General features: G+C 43.4%; 1 protein-coding gene across 1 annotated transcript in view; it reads left to right on the top strand.

Moving 5' to 3' along the window:
• LOC140732659 (dynein axonemal heavy chain 8-like) overlaps window positions 1-19,362 on the top strand; it is a 704,719-nt gene that overhangs the window by 75,780 nt on the left and 609,577 nt on the right. The window contains exons 12-13 of the mRNA XM_073055352.1: window positions 3,089-3,188; window positions 10,679-10,798. Of these exons, the coding sequence (XP_072911453.1) occupies window positions 3,089-3,188; window positions 10,679-10,798 (220 nt within the window). The remainder of the gene's footprint in view (window positions 1-3,088; window positions 3,189-10,678; window positions 10,799-19,362) is intronic.

Below are 19,362 nucleotides of genomic sequence, written 5' to 3'. Positions count from 1 at the left end.
CCCAATAGCACAGGCGCGCACAGTTGAGGCATGACCAGTAGCGCAAAGTTCTGATATTCTGTGCTCTGCACCACCAATGTCGCTACACAACCCACCCGGATGTCTGTGGAATGTGACCCAGAAGCCAAGGTGACCCTCTGGCATACCGGCCGTGTCACGAGTCCGTAGCGTTGCACTGTGTCCGTGTCAATAAAACTCTCAGTGCTGCCCGTGTCAAACAGGCAGCTAGTCCTGTGCCCCTCCACCAGGATGTCCATCATTGACCTTGCAAGCCGGTGTGGGGCGCTTTGGTCGAGGGTTACGGAGGCCAGAGTTGAACTGCCGTCTTGGTGCCCAGTAAGCACTGGTGGGTCGGGGGCGAGGCGAGGTGGCACCAACAAAGATGGCCGCCCCCATGTCTCGCATGAGGCGGGCAGGCAAGATGGCGGCCCCCATGCCTCACACGCAGCGCTGCCCGACCCCGCTCATGGTTCAGACTTACAGACCTTGGCGAAATGGCCCTTCTTCCCGCAGCTGGAGAAGGTCGCTTCTCGGGCCAGGCAGCGTTTTCGGGGGTGCTTTTCGAGTCCGCAGAAGTAACACTGCGCGGACTTGCAACTGGCAGCAGCTGTGGTTGGTTTCGGGGTGTTTGTGGACTCGCAACTGGCAGCGGCAGGTGGCGGGGTCTGCAGTGTCCACGGAACCGGCGGGGGATCGCGCGGCTGGACAACGTCAGCGTTGTGCAGAGCAGCCTCCAGCGTGTCGGCCGTCTCGATCGCTGAGCGTAAGGTAAGATCGGCATTTTCCAGCAGCCGCTGGCGCATGTACACTGACCTGATCCCCGTAACGAAGGCGTCTCGTACTATCAGCTCTGCTTGTTGTTCTGCCGTCAGTCCTTTGCAGTCGCAAGTTCGCACGAGTGTCTGTAGGGCTCAGAGAAACTCAGCGCTCGACTCGTCGGGTCGCTGCCGCCGCGTCGCTAAGCGATGTCTTGCGTAGTCGGTGTTCACCGGCCGCAGGTACTGTCTTTTGAGGGCGTCCAGTGCCCCTTGGTAGGTCGGTAGGTCTCTAATAAGAGAGAATACTTTCAGACTTACTCTAGATAGTAATATTTTGTACATTGTGGCAGGCTCAGTCACTGGAATCTGTTCCAAGTATGATTGGAAGCATGCAAGCCAGAGTTCAAAGGCAAGAGCTGTTTCTGAGTCTTGAGGATCAAGGTCTAATTTTTCCAGACGTAAAATGCTTTCCATGTTTTAAAACTTCCAGCCAATAAAATTGATGCACCATCAATAACTCTTAGAGACGTGAGGCGAGATATAGGCTTTTATTGGCTGGAAGAAAGAACAAGCAGCAATTGACCACCACACTGCATCCTGGAGACCGAGGCCTTTATACTGGGGTCCGTGGGAGGAGCCACAGAAGCAGTCAGCAAGGGGGGGCGTGTCCAGACAGGTATATGTAGTTCACCACAAATGCAAGCACTTTAATCTAGGCAACAATTTGTGAACCTTTTCTAGATTCACTCTATCATAACCATATTCTTTTTGTAGTGTGCTCAGAACTGCATATGGTACTCCAAGCCCAACCTAACAATGTTTGGTACAATGTGATGTCCCAGCTCTTACACTTAATGACTTAGCTGTTGAAGTTGCATATGCCATACATCTTCCTCAGTAGCAGGTTAGGGAACTATGGAGGTCTCTCTAATCAACAGCACTCCTAGGACCCTGCCATTCACTGTATGTAATGACTTGGTTGAATTTCCCAAAATGCATCACTATGCCATTATCTGAATTAAATTCCATCTGTGTTCCCTTGCCCGTTTTCCCAATTGTTCTCTGTGCTTTGCAATCTCCTTCACTGTCCATACGTCAGAAGCAGGCAGTGGACAGCACAGCTTCACAAACTAGCATCCCACCTGTCCTGTCAAGCATCTTATTTTCATCCTGTAGTCATCAGACTCTCAGAACCCACCGACACTGAAGTGGAAACAAGTCAATCTAGATCTTCAGATCCTCTAGATCCAACATTCTGGGGTTGGCAGTCTATGACAGGTGGAATGCATCAAGATTTGATAGATGGGCTGCAACTAATGTCATAAGCAAATTAAAAAATATATTTGGGCTAACATGGTAAGTTGGGTGGCAAGGAAGTATACCCATTATTATTGAGCTAGTGACCTTGGTTTAGTTCTTGCACTGTCTGTAAGGAGTTTATACATTCTCCTGGTGAATGTGTTGGTTTCTTCCGGTTGCTCTGGTTGCCTCCCACATTCCAAAGATGTATGCCTTAGTAGGTTAATTTATCACAGGCGTGTCATTGAGCCGGAAGGGCCTTTTTTCCACGCTGCAACTCTAAATAAAAGAAAGTAAATAAAAGGAAACATAGAGTTGTAAAAATTATACAGCACGCAACCAGTCTCTTCTGCCCAAATTGTCCATGTCAAACTTGCCCATTTGAGCAAGTTTCATTTTACTTCATTAACCTATATGTCTCAAAACCTTTCCTATCCATGTTTCTGTTTAAATGTCTTCTAATCATTGTCATGGTATCTGTCACTACCACTTCCACTGGAGTGAGTAAGGGGAGGATGCAAGAAGAAAATGACAAGCTGAATAAGTGGACAGCAACATGGTAGATGACTCCACTTAAGTACTTTAGAAAGTGAAATCCTGAGTTTATATTAAATAATGGGAGGTTGGGAAATATAATGGCATTCAGAAGAACCAGTGCTCCTTGTATACAAGTAGCTGGCAGTAAGCATGAAAATGTGGCATGTAATTAGGAAAGCAAATGTTACAACATGGTATGGGGGGGTCTCTCAAATGAAGATGAGCTGAGCTAGCTAGGCCTCTATCCTTTTGAAGTTAGAGGAATAAGACTTAGAACCATTGAACCATGCAAAGTTTTTTGACGGGTTATCAGGGTAGATAAGGAGAACAATTTTGACTTGGTCGAGGAACCTTCAGCTTGCTATCCAGGTTCAATGTTGAACTCTCAGACTTTAGGTAACTTGTCTGTATCAGAATTTTATTTCTGTTATTTTAAATGTATTGTGCTTTAGTTAAGGTTGTAAGTAACTGTAATATTTAATTTGTTACATTAGATTTCAGAATTTAAACATGCCTTCTCTTGAGTCAGAAATTGATGTTACAATTGAACGTATTATTCAACACTACACAGGAGAATTGATGTTCATAAAAAAGGTAAGAGCAACTATACCAAGTTAGATTGGTGAGACGTGCTCTATTGTATTTGTGGAAAAAATTACTACATGCCCACTTATAGGGTGATTGAGAATATACAGAACATGGGGGTATTTATTGTTAAAATTGGAAACCTAACCCAAATCAGCTCACTTGGTCTGGAAATCATTTAAACAAGCTGGTTTGGGAAGGAGCTGAGTTAATTATAATTAAAGAATGAATAATGCTGGGATTTTATGTTAAATTAGCACCCAGCCATGTGCTTCCCAGTGCTTGCAAAATCCAAAATACAAGTGGATTCCCATTAATTGGGACACATCGGGACCAGTACATTTTGGATCAATTAAGCAATTGCCCCCATTAGCCAAAGTTCATGGAAATAGTTAAAAAGGTATATTAGAAAAAACAGTTAACTGAGTAACAATTTTTGTATTTAAATGAAATACAGAGCAAATTAGAACAATCAATACTACTACAGTACTATAAAACTGTGCATTCATTCCAAATAGTTATTGACAGAGGAATTCATCCAGTGTACACTGCCATGTTCTTTTGTTAGACTGTAAATGAATAAACTCAGTGCAGACACCTAGTGCAGATAATGGACAACCTTCATACAATGCTTTTGATGATTGCATCCTATCTTCATTTTCATTTTAACATTCAGGATGATTGTCAATACATTCAAAATCTTCATAGTACCTAACTTGTTGAAGTAGTAAAATTGTTTCATTGAAACGCTCGGCTGTTTCTAGCAACTCCAAACCTGAAATTTTGAAATTTTTGAGCAAACCCATTTTAAATTGTCTTACTGCTTATTTCTCGCCACCTATCAGTGACAAATAAAAACCGTTCACTGTAAACATGTTTCAGTGTCTAATAGCCACATAAGTGCATGCATCTGATGTTAGTTAGAAACTGTTCGACAACAGTCTCCTGCCCAATTAAGCAGCATAGTGTCCCAAATAAATGGTGCAATCCTGGATATTTTCTCGATTAGTTTTTGTTCTTTGAGGTTTGTCCTAAATAAGTGGCTGCCCCAATTAACCGATGGCCCAATTAACTGAAATCCACTGTATACTGGAAGTGGGAATTGCCAGATTTACAAGAATGCTTTTCTTCACATGTTGTTCAGGTGGAGCACCATTACTTGTATTCTTCAAGCAAACCTATAGCGATCCACCTCCAAATCTATGCTTTTCACTCTCCCCTCCCCCACACTACCCCGTCATCTGTATCTCTGAAGGTTCCAGCTATTTTAATCTATTCTGTTTGGAGTTGTTTGGAGTTGTTTGTATCACCTCTGCCACACTCCACCTATCCATGCTATCATTGTAGGTAGTGACTACTAAAAGTATGTGATCATCATTGTTACTGCCTTTGCAGATGTAGCAATATTTCACATTTACAGTTAATTGGAAAGGTTCTTAATGCAGCCCAAGTGGTTGCTAAAGGAACTTTGACTTGTTTAACATATTCTCAATTGTTTCAGTGAATGCATTCGTGGTGACTTGGAGTTGACCTTTGAACATGTGCAAGCACAAGTTTATCTGCATGTCACAGATTGATACAGAGGTTTGGAGAGTAGTCACTTTAACCATATAACCATTTAACAATTACAGCACGGAAACAGGCCATCTCGGCCCTTCTAGTCCATGCCGAACACTTACTCTCACCTAGTCCCACTGACCTGCACTCAGCCCATAACCCTCCATTCCTTTCCTGTCCATATACCTATCCAATTTTACTTCAAATGACAATACCGAACCTACCTCTACCACTTCTACTGGAAGCTCGTTCCACACAGCTACCACTCTCTGAGTAAAGCAATTCCCCCTCGTATTACCCCTAAACTTTTGTCCCTTAACTCTCAACTCATGTCCTTTTGTTTGAATCTCCCCTACTCTCAATGGAAAAAGCCTATCCATGTCAACTCTATCTATTCCCCTCATAATTTTGAATACCTCTCTTAAGTCCCCCCTCAACCTTCTACGCTCCAAAGAATAAAGACCTAACTTGTTCAATCTTTCCCTGTAACTTAGGTGCTGAAACCCAGGTAACATTCTAGTAAATCTTCTCTGTACTCTGTCTATTTTGTTGACGTCCTTCCTATAATTCGGTGACCAGAACTGTACACAATACTCCAAATTTGGCCTTACCAATGCCTTGTAGAATTTTAACATTACATCCCAACTCCTATACTCAATGCTCTGATTTATAAAGGCCAACATACCTAAAGCTTTCTTCACTCCCCTATCATATGAGATTCCACCTTCAGGGAACTATGCACCATTATTCCTAGATCACTCTGTTCTACTGCATTCTTCAACGCCCTACCATTTATGATGTATGTCCTGTTTTGATTAGTCCTACCAAAATGTAGCACCTCACACTTATCAGCATTAAACTCCATCTGCCATCGTTCAGCCCACTCTTCTAACTGGCCTAAATCTCTCTGCAAACTTTGAAAACCTACTTTATTATCCATAACGCCACCTACCTTAGTATCCTCTGCATACTTACTAATCCAATTTACCACCCCATCATCCAGATCATTAATGTATATGACAAGCAACATTGGACCCAGTACAGATCCCTGAGGCACACCACTACTCTCTGGCATCTCCCATCCAGCCACTGTTGAATCCATTTTACTACTTCAATATTAATACCTAACGATTGAACCTTCCTAACTAACCTTGGGTGCGGAACCTTGTCAAAGGCCTTACTGAAGTCTATATAGACAACATCCACTGCTTTACCCTCGTCAACTTTCCTCATAACTCCTTCAAAAAATTCAATAAGATTTGTCAAACATGATCTTCCAGGCACAGATAAAACTCTCACATTAGTTCTGAAGATTAACTCAATTCCTGTGGGAAACCTGTTGGAATACATGCAAAATTGTAGAAATAAAGATTGAGTTAAATGTTTCACATCTGTCTTTGCTGACAATGGATGTGTTGTAGATCCTTTGGTTCATATTATGGTTTTCATGCCATCCTGGAACAAGCATAAAATGAAAAAAAACATTTTGGATGTAGCTGAATGTGAGGAGAATAACTCAGAGTTATTTGAGATACATCCCACTACAGTGGTATCATTGGCAAACTTGTAGTTGGAGTAGGAGCAGAATCTAGCCATGCAATTGAGTGTACATGGAGCAGAGTTAGGGTGCTGAGGATTCAGCCTTGTGGAGCACCAGTGTTGAGAATAATTGTGGTGTAGGTGTTGCTGCCAGTCATTTCTGATTATGGTCTCTTGGTCAGGACGTCCAGCTGTGCTTGATGTTCAGCAGCATTGATATGGGACAAAGGACATCTGGACAACTCCTGCTCTGTGCTCAAAGGCTAGCAATGACCTGGTGATGAAGGACATCCATGGATGTTGGGCTGACTCCGCTCGAGAGGCCCTGAAATCAGAAATCCGTGCATGCACGAGGCAGAAGGAGGCATGAGGGTTGGTCGGGTGGTGAGCCTGGAATTTGAGGTCCCATCGTTGGCTGGTTCAGTGGCCAATACCAAAGATGGAAGCCTGAAGGCTGATTGGAAGCCTGGTGACTGGAGGCCTGACGTGGAGTTGGAGGACAGTATGAGTAGGAGGGAGGAAAGGGGCTTGTTTTGCTTATTGTGTTTTGATGAACATTGTGGGCATACTATGTTGGTGCCAGAATGTGTGGCAACACATGGGCTGGCTCCAGCACAAACTTGGGTGTGTTGGTTGTTCATGCAAACAGCACATTTCATTGTATATTTCTATAAGCATGTGATCAATAAATCTCAATTGTCATCAGGGATCACTGAGGAAGATGGCGGAGTTTGTCATCAAAACGTTGGTTATAATTGATACCTGTACCCGGCTGCAAGCCTGAGAAGAATTTATTTGTCATATACACCAGGAAAGCACAAGATTGTTTTTTAAATCTCAATCTGATTCTGAAGTCAAGGGTCCAGTTTCAGAGGGAGGTGTTGACTTCCAGGTTTCACAGTTTAGCGATGAACTTGCTTGGAGTTATAGTACTGAAGGTGGAGCTGTCGTCTGTATACAATAGTATGACGTAGGTGTCTTTACTGTCCAGATGATCTAGAGATAAGCAGGATGGCATCTGCCACAGACCAGTTTTGGTGGTAGGCAAATTGCAGTGGGTCAAGGTTGTCTGGGAGGTTGGAGTTACTGGTGTGCCATAACCAGGGTCACAAAGCACTTCATGATATATCTGAGACCCACTGTGTGTACTCATTAAGGCATGTTACCATGCATGTATTAGTTACAGGACTGATAGTGCATTTCTTAAAGTAGATGAGAACTTCAAGTTGCAGCAGGGAGAGGTTAAAAGTGCCTGTAAATGTCCCTGCCAGTTGATCTACACAGGATCTAATGATACGGCCAAGGACACCATCTGGGCCAGATGCTTTCTGCGGGTTCATTCTCTGGAAGACCGATCTTAGGCTCCAATGGTGACTGGGTTTAGGTGCATAGGAAACCATCCAGAAGGCTAGAGCTGCAGCTTTTAGGTCCGGGGATACCAGTCACTACACGGAATCCAGGCGTGAACTCTGGAAAGCTGTTAAGGGCGCCAGGGGGCAATATCGAGCCAAGTTGGAAGCCCAAGCTAACCAGAGGGATGCCAGTAGACTATGGCAGGGTCTAAATGAGATCACTGGGTGCAAAGAAAAGGCTGGGAATATCAATAACTGTAGCGCTTCTCTTCCTGATGAACTTAACGTATTCTATGCAAGATTCGAACAGAAGAGGAGCATCCCACCTCCTCTGGATGAACCGGACCTGGTAGCATCAAGATTCATCTTCACTGAGGAAGACGTTAGAAGAGCCTTCCTGAAGATAAATCCAAGGAAGGTGACAGGCCCAGATGGCGTCCCGGGACGGGTTCTCCGGGTCTGTGCAAGCAAGCAAGCTGGAGTGTTTGCTGACATCTTCAGCTGCTCCCTGCTTCAGTCTAAGATCCCCTCATGTTTTAAGAAGGCAACAATAATCCTGGAACCAAAGAAAAGCAAGGTGACCTGCCTGAATGACTATCGACCTGTGGCACTGACATCAATTGCTATGAAGTGCTTCGAGTGATTGGTTATGGCACACATCAACCATAACCTACCGGTCAACCTTGATGCTTTGCAATTCACCTACCAGAGCAACAGGTCAATGGCAGATGCCCTCTCTCTGGCACTACATTCCTCCTTAGAACACCTGGTGAATAAAGACGCATATGTAAGGCTCCTTTTCATTGACTACAGCTCTGCCTTTAATACCATCATTCCAAATAAACTGATTCCTAAGCTCCGGAACCTGGGTCTTAGCACTCAGATCTACAGCTGGATCTTCCTCACAGACAGGACCCAGGTTGTTAAAATAGGGGACAAGCTCTCCTCTACAATCACTCTGAGCACTGGTGCCCCGCAAGGCTGTGTACTCAGCCCCTTGCTGTACTCACTGTACACTCATGATTGTGTAGCCAAGTTTCCATCAAATTCAATATACAAGTTTGCTGACGACACCACAATTGTAGGCAGTATCTTGGGTAATGATGAGTCTGAGTACAGAGAGGAAATTAAGAACCTGGTGGCATGGTGCGAAGACAATAACCTATCCCTTGACGTCAGCAAGACGAAATAATTGGTTGTTGACTTCAGAAGGAGTAGCGGACTGCACGGCCCCATCTACATTGGTGGTGCGCAGGTGGAACAGGTCAAAAGCTTTAAGTTCCTCGGGGTGAATATCACAAATGACCTGACTTGGTCTAACCAAGCAGAGTCCACTGCCAAGAAGGTCCACCAGCGCCTTTCTGAGAAAGCTGAAGAAATTTGGCCTGTCCCCTAAAACTCTCACTAATTTTTATAGGTGCACCATAGAAAGCATTCGTCTAGGGTGCATCACAACCTGGTATGGAAGTTGTCCTGTCCAAGACCGGAAGAAGCTGCAGAAGATCGTGAACTCAGCCCAGCACATCGCACAAACCAATCTTCCATCCTTGGACTCACTTTACACTGCACGCTGTCGGAGCAGTGCTGTCAGGATAATCAAGGACATGACCCACCCAGCCAGCACACTGTTTGTCCCCCTTCCCTCTGGGAGAAGGTTCAGGAGCTTGAAGATTTGTACAGCCAGATTTGGGAACAGCTTCTTTCCAACTGTGATAAGACTGCTGAACAGATCCTGACCCGGATCTGGGCCGTACCTTCCAAATATCCGGACCTGACTTGCACTACCTTACTTTCCCTTTTCTATTTTCTAATTATGATTTATAATTTAAATTTTTATATTTACTTCGACTTGTACTTTAGGGAGCACGAAGCACAGAATCAAATATCGCTGTGATAATTGTACACTCTAGTATCAATTTGGTGACAATAAAGTAAAAGTAAAGTAAACTTTATCAGTTTAACTGATGGATCATTGGATATGCAGTCATTGGTATAATTCTCAATGACTTGTGGCTTATTGATGATTTGGAGTAGGGGCTTTAAAGAAAACTGGTGTAAGAACATTGCCTGTAGACTTGATGTTATAAAAAATCCTCAGGGAAAGGAAGGAGACATTATGATGCCTAGATCTGGAAAATTAATATGCAATGTGAGCCATGCTTATGAGAAATAATGATGAACATTTAGACTTAATAGAATGGTAATTGAGAAGGCAAAGGAATATTCCGAAGAAGAGCAACTTAATTAAAGATTGCTAACTGATGGACTAAGATTGGTTCTAACAGGGTAAAGTTAAAACCACATGATACATACAAATAATGTTCTGGAAGGCCAATTTTCAAAGTGGAAGAAATGAGAGTCACATAGTCAACGAAGTGGGTTTGCGCAGCCATGATCTGGGAATGAGAAATATAGATGGTTTGAGAGTTTGAGGGATGGGATGGGGGGTAAATATTGGAAAGTCATTGTTAGAGTCCAATGCCAAATTAGCAGTTGGGTTTTCTTTGCAAGGAAGAGTATTTGGTCATTAATTGAAGTGGGCAATGTGAAAGTCCCCAGGAAGAGTTGGGTAAAGAGGGCCCAGATTTTGTGAGTTCCCAGCATCAAACTCTTCCACCTAAATAAAACAGTAGCTTACTCATAACAGCTGTAAAGGCTGATTTTACAAGATGAAAATTCTAGAAATTCTGTCTGGTTATTTTGCTTCTCTAGGTAACTGGATGTTAGTTTAGTAGATGTATATTTAATCCAGAAAAAAATTCGCAGTAATTTTTTTCCTAACAAATTATCTTATATTGAAATGGGTTTACACAGAGCACAAAAGCACAATGCCACAGTATGTGGCCAGTTTCTAGGTACCACTCTGATTCATCGTCGATGTACATTTAGAAGATATGACCAGTTCTCATAACAAAACTTGCCATTAATACTGACTGATTCCCTTACACTTGATCCTTAGAAGCACAGCAGATTGTAAATTATAGCAGTCAATATAAAGTTATCCAATATTTCATTTGCTTATTTGTTTTGTGGTTCTGAATATCTTTACAGTATTATCAGGAGAAGAAGGAGAATCCTCCACTTGCTAAAAACATGCCTCCTATAGCTGGAAAAATACTATGGGCGAGACAGCTCTTCCAACGTTTACATGAGCCCATTGACTATTTCTATGTAAGTAATTCCATAATCTAGTCTGTGCTTCCTTGGAATCATCATCATACAGCATGGAAACAAGTAGTTGGCCCAACTTATCCATTCCAACCAAGTTGACAATGTATGATTGTCTCATTTTTCTGCATTTGGCTCATATTCCTCTATTAGAATACTATATACCATATTAAAATTATGTATCTATAGATGTATGGTGGAGAGCAATCTGACGGGCTGCAAAATAGCCTGGTATGGGGGCTCAAATGCATTCAGCCTGCTCTATCACGGGCATAACCCTCCCAACCATGGAGGGCATCTTCAAGAATTGTTGCATTAATAAGGCAGCATCCATCACTGAGGACACTCAGCATCCAGGGCATACCCTCTTCTCATTACAACCTCAGGGAAGAGGAACAAAAACCGGAAGACCCACACTCTGATTCAGAAACAGGTTCTTCCTCCCACCCTGCCATCGGATTTCTGAATGGTCCATGTACGCGTGAACATTACCTCATTCCCATCTTTACCACCTACTCTGGCATCACCCTCTGAATGAAAATCTTGCGTCTCAGGTCTCCTTTAAATAGTTCCTCTTTGATCTTGAACATGTCCTCTAGTTATAGGCCTAAACCACTGAAAAAAGACCATCTACTCAGTCCGTGTCCCTTATTATTTTATAAACCTCCATAAGGTTACTCCTCATCCTGCTGTGCTCCAGATAATATAATTTCTTGTTGTAACTAAAGCCCTGTACTACAGGAAACATCCTTATGAATCTCTTCTGCATTCTTTCTGCTGCTACCATACCCTTTCCATTGTGTGGAGGCCTAAACTGCACACATTATTCCAAGTGTAGTCTAACTAAAGTTTTGTACAAATGCAGAATGATGTTCTAATTGTATATTCAAAACCCTTGCCAATGAAGTCATTCAAGCTAATGACTTCTTCACTGCCCAATTGTACCTCCATTTTCAGGAGTTACTTGCACCCTCTGTACTGTACATCAACACTTTTCAGGTCTTTGCTGCTTTGTGTGTATCTCTGACTAACATTAGATGATCCAAAATGCATTAATTTACAGTTGAACGGTTTAAATTCTATCCGCAGCTACCCAATTTTCCTACTGATCAGTTTTTCTGTATCATTAAACACCCATCCTTACCGTCTATAATTTCACCAATCTTGGTATTATCACCACACTTATTTATCTGAGCATAGATATTCTTAGCCAAATCATATAAACAAAAAAAGTATCATCACTGATCCTTGTCGTACAAACAAAGAGGAACTTTACATAAAATCTTAAAATATAGGGCTTTTGGATATACCTAGCGGGTCAGGCTATACTAATAGAGAAAGAAAGGATGGATGACTTCAATCAGATATCACCAGTACTGATATAGTACAGGCCCTTCAGCTCTACATTCTAAAATTAATCTTATCCTTTCCTCTTACATAGCTCTCCATTTTTCTATCATCCACATGCCTATTGAAGTGTTTCTTAAATGTCACAAATGTATCTGGCTCTACCACCACCCCTGGCAGGGCATTTCACACACTCACTACTCTTGGTGTAAAGTACCTATCACTGACATTTCCACTACAGCTTCCTCCAATCACCTTAAACTTATACCCCCTTGTATTAGCCATTTCTGTCCTGGGACAAAGTCTCTGGCTATCCACTCCATCTATGCGTCTTATCATCTTGCACACCTCTATCAAGTTACCTCTGATCCTGTTTCACTTCAAAGAGATTTTCTCTACCTTTCTCAATCTGTTGAATAAACACTTCCTGGGTTTCCAGCTGGGTATAGGTATCGATTTTAAGTGATGCTTTGATGACAGACTCTGCCATCTTCATCAGGAAAGACACCAAGGCATGTCTAGTGTGGTGGTATATATACCCCGTTCTCTGTCCCTCCTGATTGGTTAGTCTTCAACCAATCAAGTAACCGCTATCCCAAAATGCTTTCAATCGAATTCCATTTCTTAGAGTGAGACCTTCATCTTTGTTAAGATTCTGTTTCTCCAGTTTTAGTTAAATGGCTTCCTTTACCAGGTGGTCTCAAAAGCCACTGGCGCAGCTAGTCAATCCTATGACCATTGTTAATGCAGTGTTCTGCTACTGCTGATTTCTCTGGGTAACCCAAATGGATTCACCTCCTGTGCTTCATGTTGTGGGATTCCACAGTGTGCCCATCTGGCCAATATATGCTGCTGCCTGTTCATAGGGAACCCTGTAAATGCCAACTGTCCTGAGTCCCAGGTCATCTTTGACCTGTAAAAGCTGGGCTTTGAGCTCTCTTATGGGTAAGTGGATGGTATTAATCTGGTATTTCTTCAGGATCCTGGTGATCTTTACAGAAACTATGGAAACATAGGGAAGACAGACAGTAGTGATGGGTTCCTCCTCGTCGTTACAGTGCCTATAAAAAAATCCCCCCACCCCCGGGAAGATTTTTTACAATATAAAACACAAAATAATTGATTGCATAAGTATTCACCCTCTTCAAGTCAGTATTTAGTAGATGCACCTTTGGAAGCAATTACAGCCTTGAGTCTGTGTGGATCGGTCTCCATCAGCTTTGCACATCTGGACTTCAACTTTTCCCCATTCTTCTTTACAAAACTGCTCAAACTCTGTCAGATTGCATGGGGATTGTGCGTGAACAGCCCTTTTCAAGTCCAGCCACAGATCCTCAGTTGGATTGAGGTTTGAACTCTGACTTGGCCACTCCAGGACAATAACTTTTTGTTTTTAAGCCATTCTTGTGTAGCTTGGCCTTATGCTTGGGGTCATTGACCTGCTGGAAACAAATCTTCTCCCAAATCTCGGTTCTCTTGCAGACTGCATCAGGATTTCCTGTGTTTTGCTGCATTCATTTTACCCTCTACCTTCGCAAGCCTTCCAGGACCTGCTGCAGTGAAACATCTCTATAGCATGTTGCAGCCATCACCATGCTTCACGGTGGGGATGGTGTGTTTTTGGTAATATGCATAGGGTTTAGTTTGATAGCCAAAATGCTCAATTTTTGTTTTATCAGTCCATAGAACCACCTTCCAGCTGACCTCAGAGTCTCCCACATACCTTCTGGCAAATTCTAGCCAAGATTTCATGAGTTCTTTTTCTACAGTGGCTTTCTCTTTACCACTCTCTCATGGTGTAGTTTTTGCCAGGATACTGACTCACCAGATCTGACTTCCCAGATACAGGTGTATTTTTACTAAAATCAATTGAAACACCTTGACTGCACCCAGGTGATCTCTATTTAACTAATTACATGACTCTAAAACCAATTGGCTGCACCAGTGATGATGTGGTGTTTCATATTAAAGAAGGCTGAATACTTATGCATTCAATTATTTTTGTGTTTTATATTTGTAATTAATTTAGATCACTTTTTGGAGATCTGTTTTCACTTTGACACAAAAGAATCTTTTTCTGTTGATCAGTGTCAAAAAAGCCAAATTAAATCCACCGTAACACACACAAAATACTGTGGAACGCAGCAGGCCAGGCAGCATCTATAGGAAGAAGCACTGTCGACGTTTTGGGTCCTGACGAAGGGTCTCAGCCTGAAACGTAGACAGTGCTTCTTCCTATAGATGCTGCCTGGCCTGCTGCATTCCACCAGCATTTTGTGTGAGTTGCCTGAGTTTCCAGCATCTGCAGATTTCCTCACGTTTGCATTTTTAAATCCACTGTGATTTGATGTTGTAAAACAATAAAACATGAAACTTCTGGGGGGGTGGGTGGCAGGGTGAATACTTTTTATTGGCACTATAGGTTTCCTGGTTTTTACCTCGATTCTTTTAAGGGCTTGATTGGTTTCCTTCACCATGTAGCCATTCATGTGTAATCGTCTTATTGCTTCATGGAAGCTCTCCGGGTTCGAAAGAGCCCTCATGTAGGGGAAAGAACTGCTTTACATTGGGAGGCGTATTGGTGACTGATATTGTTGAGGTACAAGTCTGCGTGAGTGAGTTTCCAATAGAAGCCATACCCAAGACTACTATCTGGTTTCCGTCATATTAGCTCTTTCACATTTCCCGTGGTAACCTGCCTGGCCCTGAGGTCTTATCTGTCCAAATGTTTTTCAAAAGTTTCAGCATATGCAATCTCTTAATGTTGATATGTTCAAGTATATCAGCCTGTTTTACACCGTCCTCACAGACATCAAGGTCCCTCGCACTGGTGAATAATGAAGCAAAGTGTTCATTAAGGACCTCCCCTACCTCCTCTGACTCCAAGCTCACGTTTGCTCTACTATCCCTGATTGGTCCTTCCCTTAACCTGGCCATCCGCACATATATAGAATGCCTGGGTTGTTCCTGAATCTTATTTACCAAGGCTCCTAATGCCCCTTTCCAGCTCTGCTAGGTCCATTCTCTAGCTCCTTCCTGGCTACCTTGTAACTCTCTAGGCCCCTGTCTGATCCTTGCTTCATAAACCTTAAATAAGTCTTTTTCTTCCTCTTGACTAGATGTTCCATATCTCTTGTCAACCATGGTTCTTTCACCCTGCCTCAATGGGACAAATCTGCCCAGAACTCCATGCAAGTGCTCCCTAAACAACCTTTACATTTCAGTTGTGCTTTTCCCTGAGTATATCTGTTCCCAATTTAAGATTCTGAGTGCCTGCCTCATAATTCCCCCTCCCCCCCATACTTTACCATACTTACTGCTCCCATCCCTCTCTAAGGGAGACCAGGAAGTTGTGGTCACTGTCTCCAAAAAGCTCCCCCGTTGAGAGATCTGATGCTTTACCTGGTTCATTGCCTGGTACCAGATCCAGTGTAGCCTCTCCTTTAGTCAGTCTGTCAACATATTGAGTCACAAATCCTTCCTGTGCACACCTTTCCAAAATCTGCCTCCTGATCTGTTCCTCAGTATCACCTCTGCTACCTGGGGGGGGGGGGGGGTGGTCAAAAGAACTCTCCCGATAGAATTTGCTTCCTTTCTGTTTCTGAATTTCACCCATACTGACTCAGTCAGTAGACAATTCTTCCATGAAGTCTTCTTTCTGTAGCTGTGATACTACCCCTGATCAGCAATACCACTTCCATACCTCTTACCTCCCCTTCTCCCTGTTCCTTTTGAAACATTTAAATCTCAGAACATTCAACAGTCATTCCTGCCATTATGACAGCCAAGTTTCCATAATGGCCACAACATCATAGTTCCATGTACTGACCTATGCTCATCAGCCTTGTTCCTGATATTTCTTGCATTAAAATAGACACATTTCAAGCCATCCACTGACTGCAATTTTTCCATACCAACTGTCCATCCTTCCTCACAGACTCTCTACACAATGCATCCACCTGTATACCAACTGGCCATCCTCTGACCTATTTTCAGATTCAGATTCAGTTTATTGTCATTTAGAAACCACAAATGCAATGCAGTTAAAAAGTGAGACAACGTTCCTCCAGAATGATATCACAAAAGCACATGACAAAACAGACTACATCAGAAAATCCATATAATGTTTGGCAATCCCCAATCCAGAGTCCAGAGAGGCTGCTGCGTATTAATATCGCACTACCATCTTAGCATGTGTCCTGGAAAGGAATTCCAAATCCACCAGACAAAACAAGACCAAAAACTAAAGCTACAAGACCTGCACAAAACCACATAGTTACAACATATAGATACAACAGTGCAAACAACAGCATAATTGATAAAAAAACAGACCATGGGCACAGTAAAAATAGTCCAAACATGTTAAAAGACTATAAGTTCGAAAGAAACCACCACACAGTTTCCACAAGTCCTCAGGGACCCCCGATAGACTCGTCATCCCACACAGGTGGCAGAAGGGAGTACCCCCGCTATGGACTTCCATGGTGCTGGACTCAGCCTCGCAGACGCAGCACACAGAAAAAGCTCCATCGAACCCAGCCTCGCAGACGCAGCACACAGTGAAAGCGACCTGACCGCAGTGGTCTCTGAGTCCGTCGAACCTCCGAGTCTCCGACCATTCCCTCCGGCACAGCTTCTCCGAGCGCCATCCTCTGCCGAGCGTATTAAGACGCCCCCGCCAACGGCCATCGGCAACGTGGCCCCGAGGACTGGGGGCCTGTTCTTCTCAGCAGAGACCCGGACCTCACAGCAGCAGCAGCAACGAAGAAGGTCTTCCTGGAGATCTCCAGATGTTCCTCTGTGCTCCCATGTCCATTTTTCAACAGATTAGGATTGTGCACGGCACCCCGTTTAACAAATAACATTATCAACTCCGGAGTAGCCGCTGCAAGCTGCGTCGCGCCGCCATCCTTCTGGTTCCCATTCTCCTGCCAAACTGGTTTAAACCCTCCCCAACAGCAAATCTGCCCACAAGGATATTGGAGCCCCTCATGTTTAGGTGTAACCTGTCCTTTTTGCACAGGTTATATCTCACCCCAATGATCCAATGAAACCCTGCCTCCTGCACCAATTCCTCAGGCATGCATTCATCTGCCAAATCATCTTATTCTTACCTCATTGGTGTGTGGCACTAACAGCAATCCAGAGATAACTACCCTTGAGGTTCTGTGTTCCAGCATCCAACCTAGCTTCCTATATTCTCTGATCCCTTTTTCAACCGATGTTGTTGGTACCAATATGTACCACAGCCTCTGGCTGCTCACTTTCCTCATTAGAATGCTGATCTGAGATGACTCTGGCACCTGGGAGGCAACATACCATCCGAATGCCTTTTCACATCGACAGAATTTTTTTCTGCTCCCCAAAGTACTGAATCCCTTTGTCAGTACTGCATTCCTTTTCTCCCCATTCTGAGTCACAGAGCCAGACTCAGTGCCAGAGACTCGACACTGTGGCTTTGCCCTGGTGGGTCATTGCCACTCCACCCACAACAGAGTCCAAAGTGGTATACTGTACTAGTCATTGAGGGGATCAGCACTGTCTGCCTATTCCCTTTACCTCACCTGATAGTCACCCAGCTACCTGCCTCCTGCAGCCTTGGGGAACTACTACTCTTATTTGTAGATCCTGTCTGTCTCCTCCTCAGTCTCCTGTATGAGCCATGGGTCATCCAGCTGCAGCTCCAGTTCCATAAGACCTAGGAATTAGGCCATTCAGCCTGTCAAATCCACTCTGCCATTTGATCATAGCTGATTTATTTTTATTTGCAACCCCGTTCTCCCCCGATATCCTATGACCAGTATCACAGGGAACAAGAAAATAGAAGTAGCAGCAACACCCCTAATTCCTCAGGGCTGTTTCCCCATTCAATCTGATTGTCACTGATCTTACCCAGGCCTCTATCCCTCCTCTGTCAGATTCCTCAGAGCCCTCAATCTCCCAAACATTCTGAAATTTTATCTACCACCACTTCTAATGAGGTGGAAGGAATATTGAGTGCAGGAATTAGGATGCCATGTTACAGCTTTGAAAGGTGTTGGTAAAGCCACTTTTGGAGTACTGCATATTTTTGTGGTTACCCTACTGTTGGAAAAATGTCATTCAACTGGAGAGGGTGTAAAAAGGATTTATGAGGCTGTTGCCAGGACGAGAGTGCTGGATATAAAGGACAGGGTGCATAGACTAGTACTTTTTCTCTGAAACTTAGCAGGCTGAGGGGTTTATAAAGTCGGGAAGGGCAATAGTTAGCTTTTTCTCCAGTGTAGGGGAGTCCAAAACTGGAAGGCATATTTTTAAAGTAAGGGGGGAAAGTTTCAAAGGGGCCTGAGTGGAAACATTTTCACAGGAAGGGTGGTGAGTGTAAGGACTGAGTTACCAGAGGTAGTGGTGGAGGCAGGTACAATGTACAGATATGATATTTAAAAGGCATTTGGGCAGTTACATGAACAGGAAAAGTTTATTAACATGGTCAGTAAGGAGCTGCTGCTGCATGCACCTCACACTGATGTAGTTATCAGGGAGCTGAAGGTCTTCTAGAATTCCCACATCTGACATGAGGAACACATCATTGACCCTGAACCCGTTCTCACTGCACTAGCTATTCACTAAGAAAGAAATGTAAGGATTTGGCCCATTGAGTCTGCTCCACCATTTCATCATGGCTGATCCATTTCCCTCTCAGCCCTTATCTCCTGCTTTCTCCCTGTATCCCTTCATGACCTGACTAATCAAGAATCTATTAGCATCTGCCTTAAATATACCCAATGACAATATAAGGCAAATCCTCAGAAAACCGCCCCAGCCTATCTAGTCTTTCTGTGTAACTGAAGTCCTCCAGTATGGGTAATATCTTTGTGAATCTTTTCTTCACCCTGTTGGGCTTGATTACATTTTTCCATTTCATTTTGAACGGCAGTCAAAACTGCAAACAATATACTGTGCGGTCTCAGCGATGCCTTGTACAGCTGTAAAATAACACTCAGTGCTCTGTTCAACCGAGGCAAATGTAATGTATGCCTTCTTCACCCCAAGTGTAACAGGGCTCTGTTCTGCAACACTACACACAGTCCTACTATATACCATTATGTCTGCATTGGTTTAATTTCCCAAAATGCAAGACTTTGCATATGTCTGAGTTAAATTCCATTTACCATTCCTTTACCCGCACCCCCAGTTGTTGTAAACTTAACTGTCCATGACACCACCAATTCTGGTGCCAC

The sequence above is a fragment of the Hemitrygon akajei genome, chromosome 9 (genome assembly GCF_048418815.1).
Source record: "Hemitrygon akajei chromosome 9, sHemAka1.3, whole genome shotgun sequence".
NCBI lineage: Eukaryota > Metazoa > Chordata > Chondrichthyes > Myliobatiformes > Dasyatidae > Hemitrygon > Hemitrygon akajei.
The sequence above is the reverse complement of the archived record's forward strand: the minus strand, read 5'-3'. Positions and strand labels throughout refer to the sequence as shown.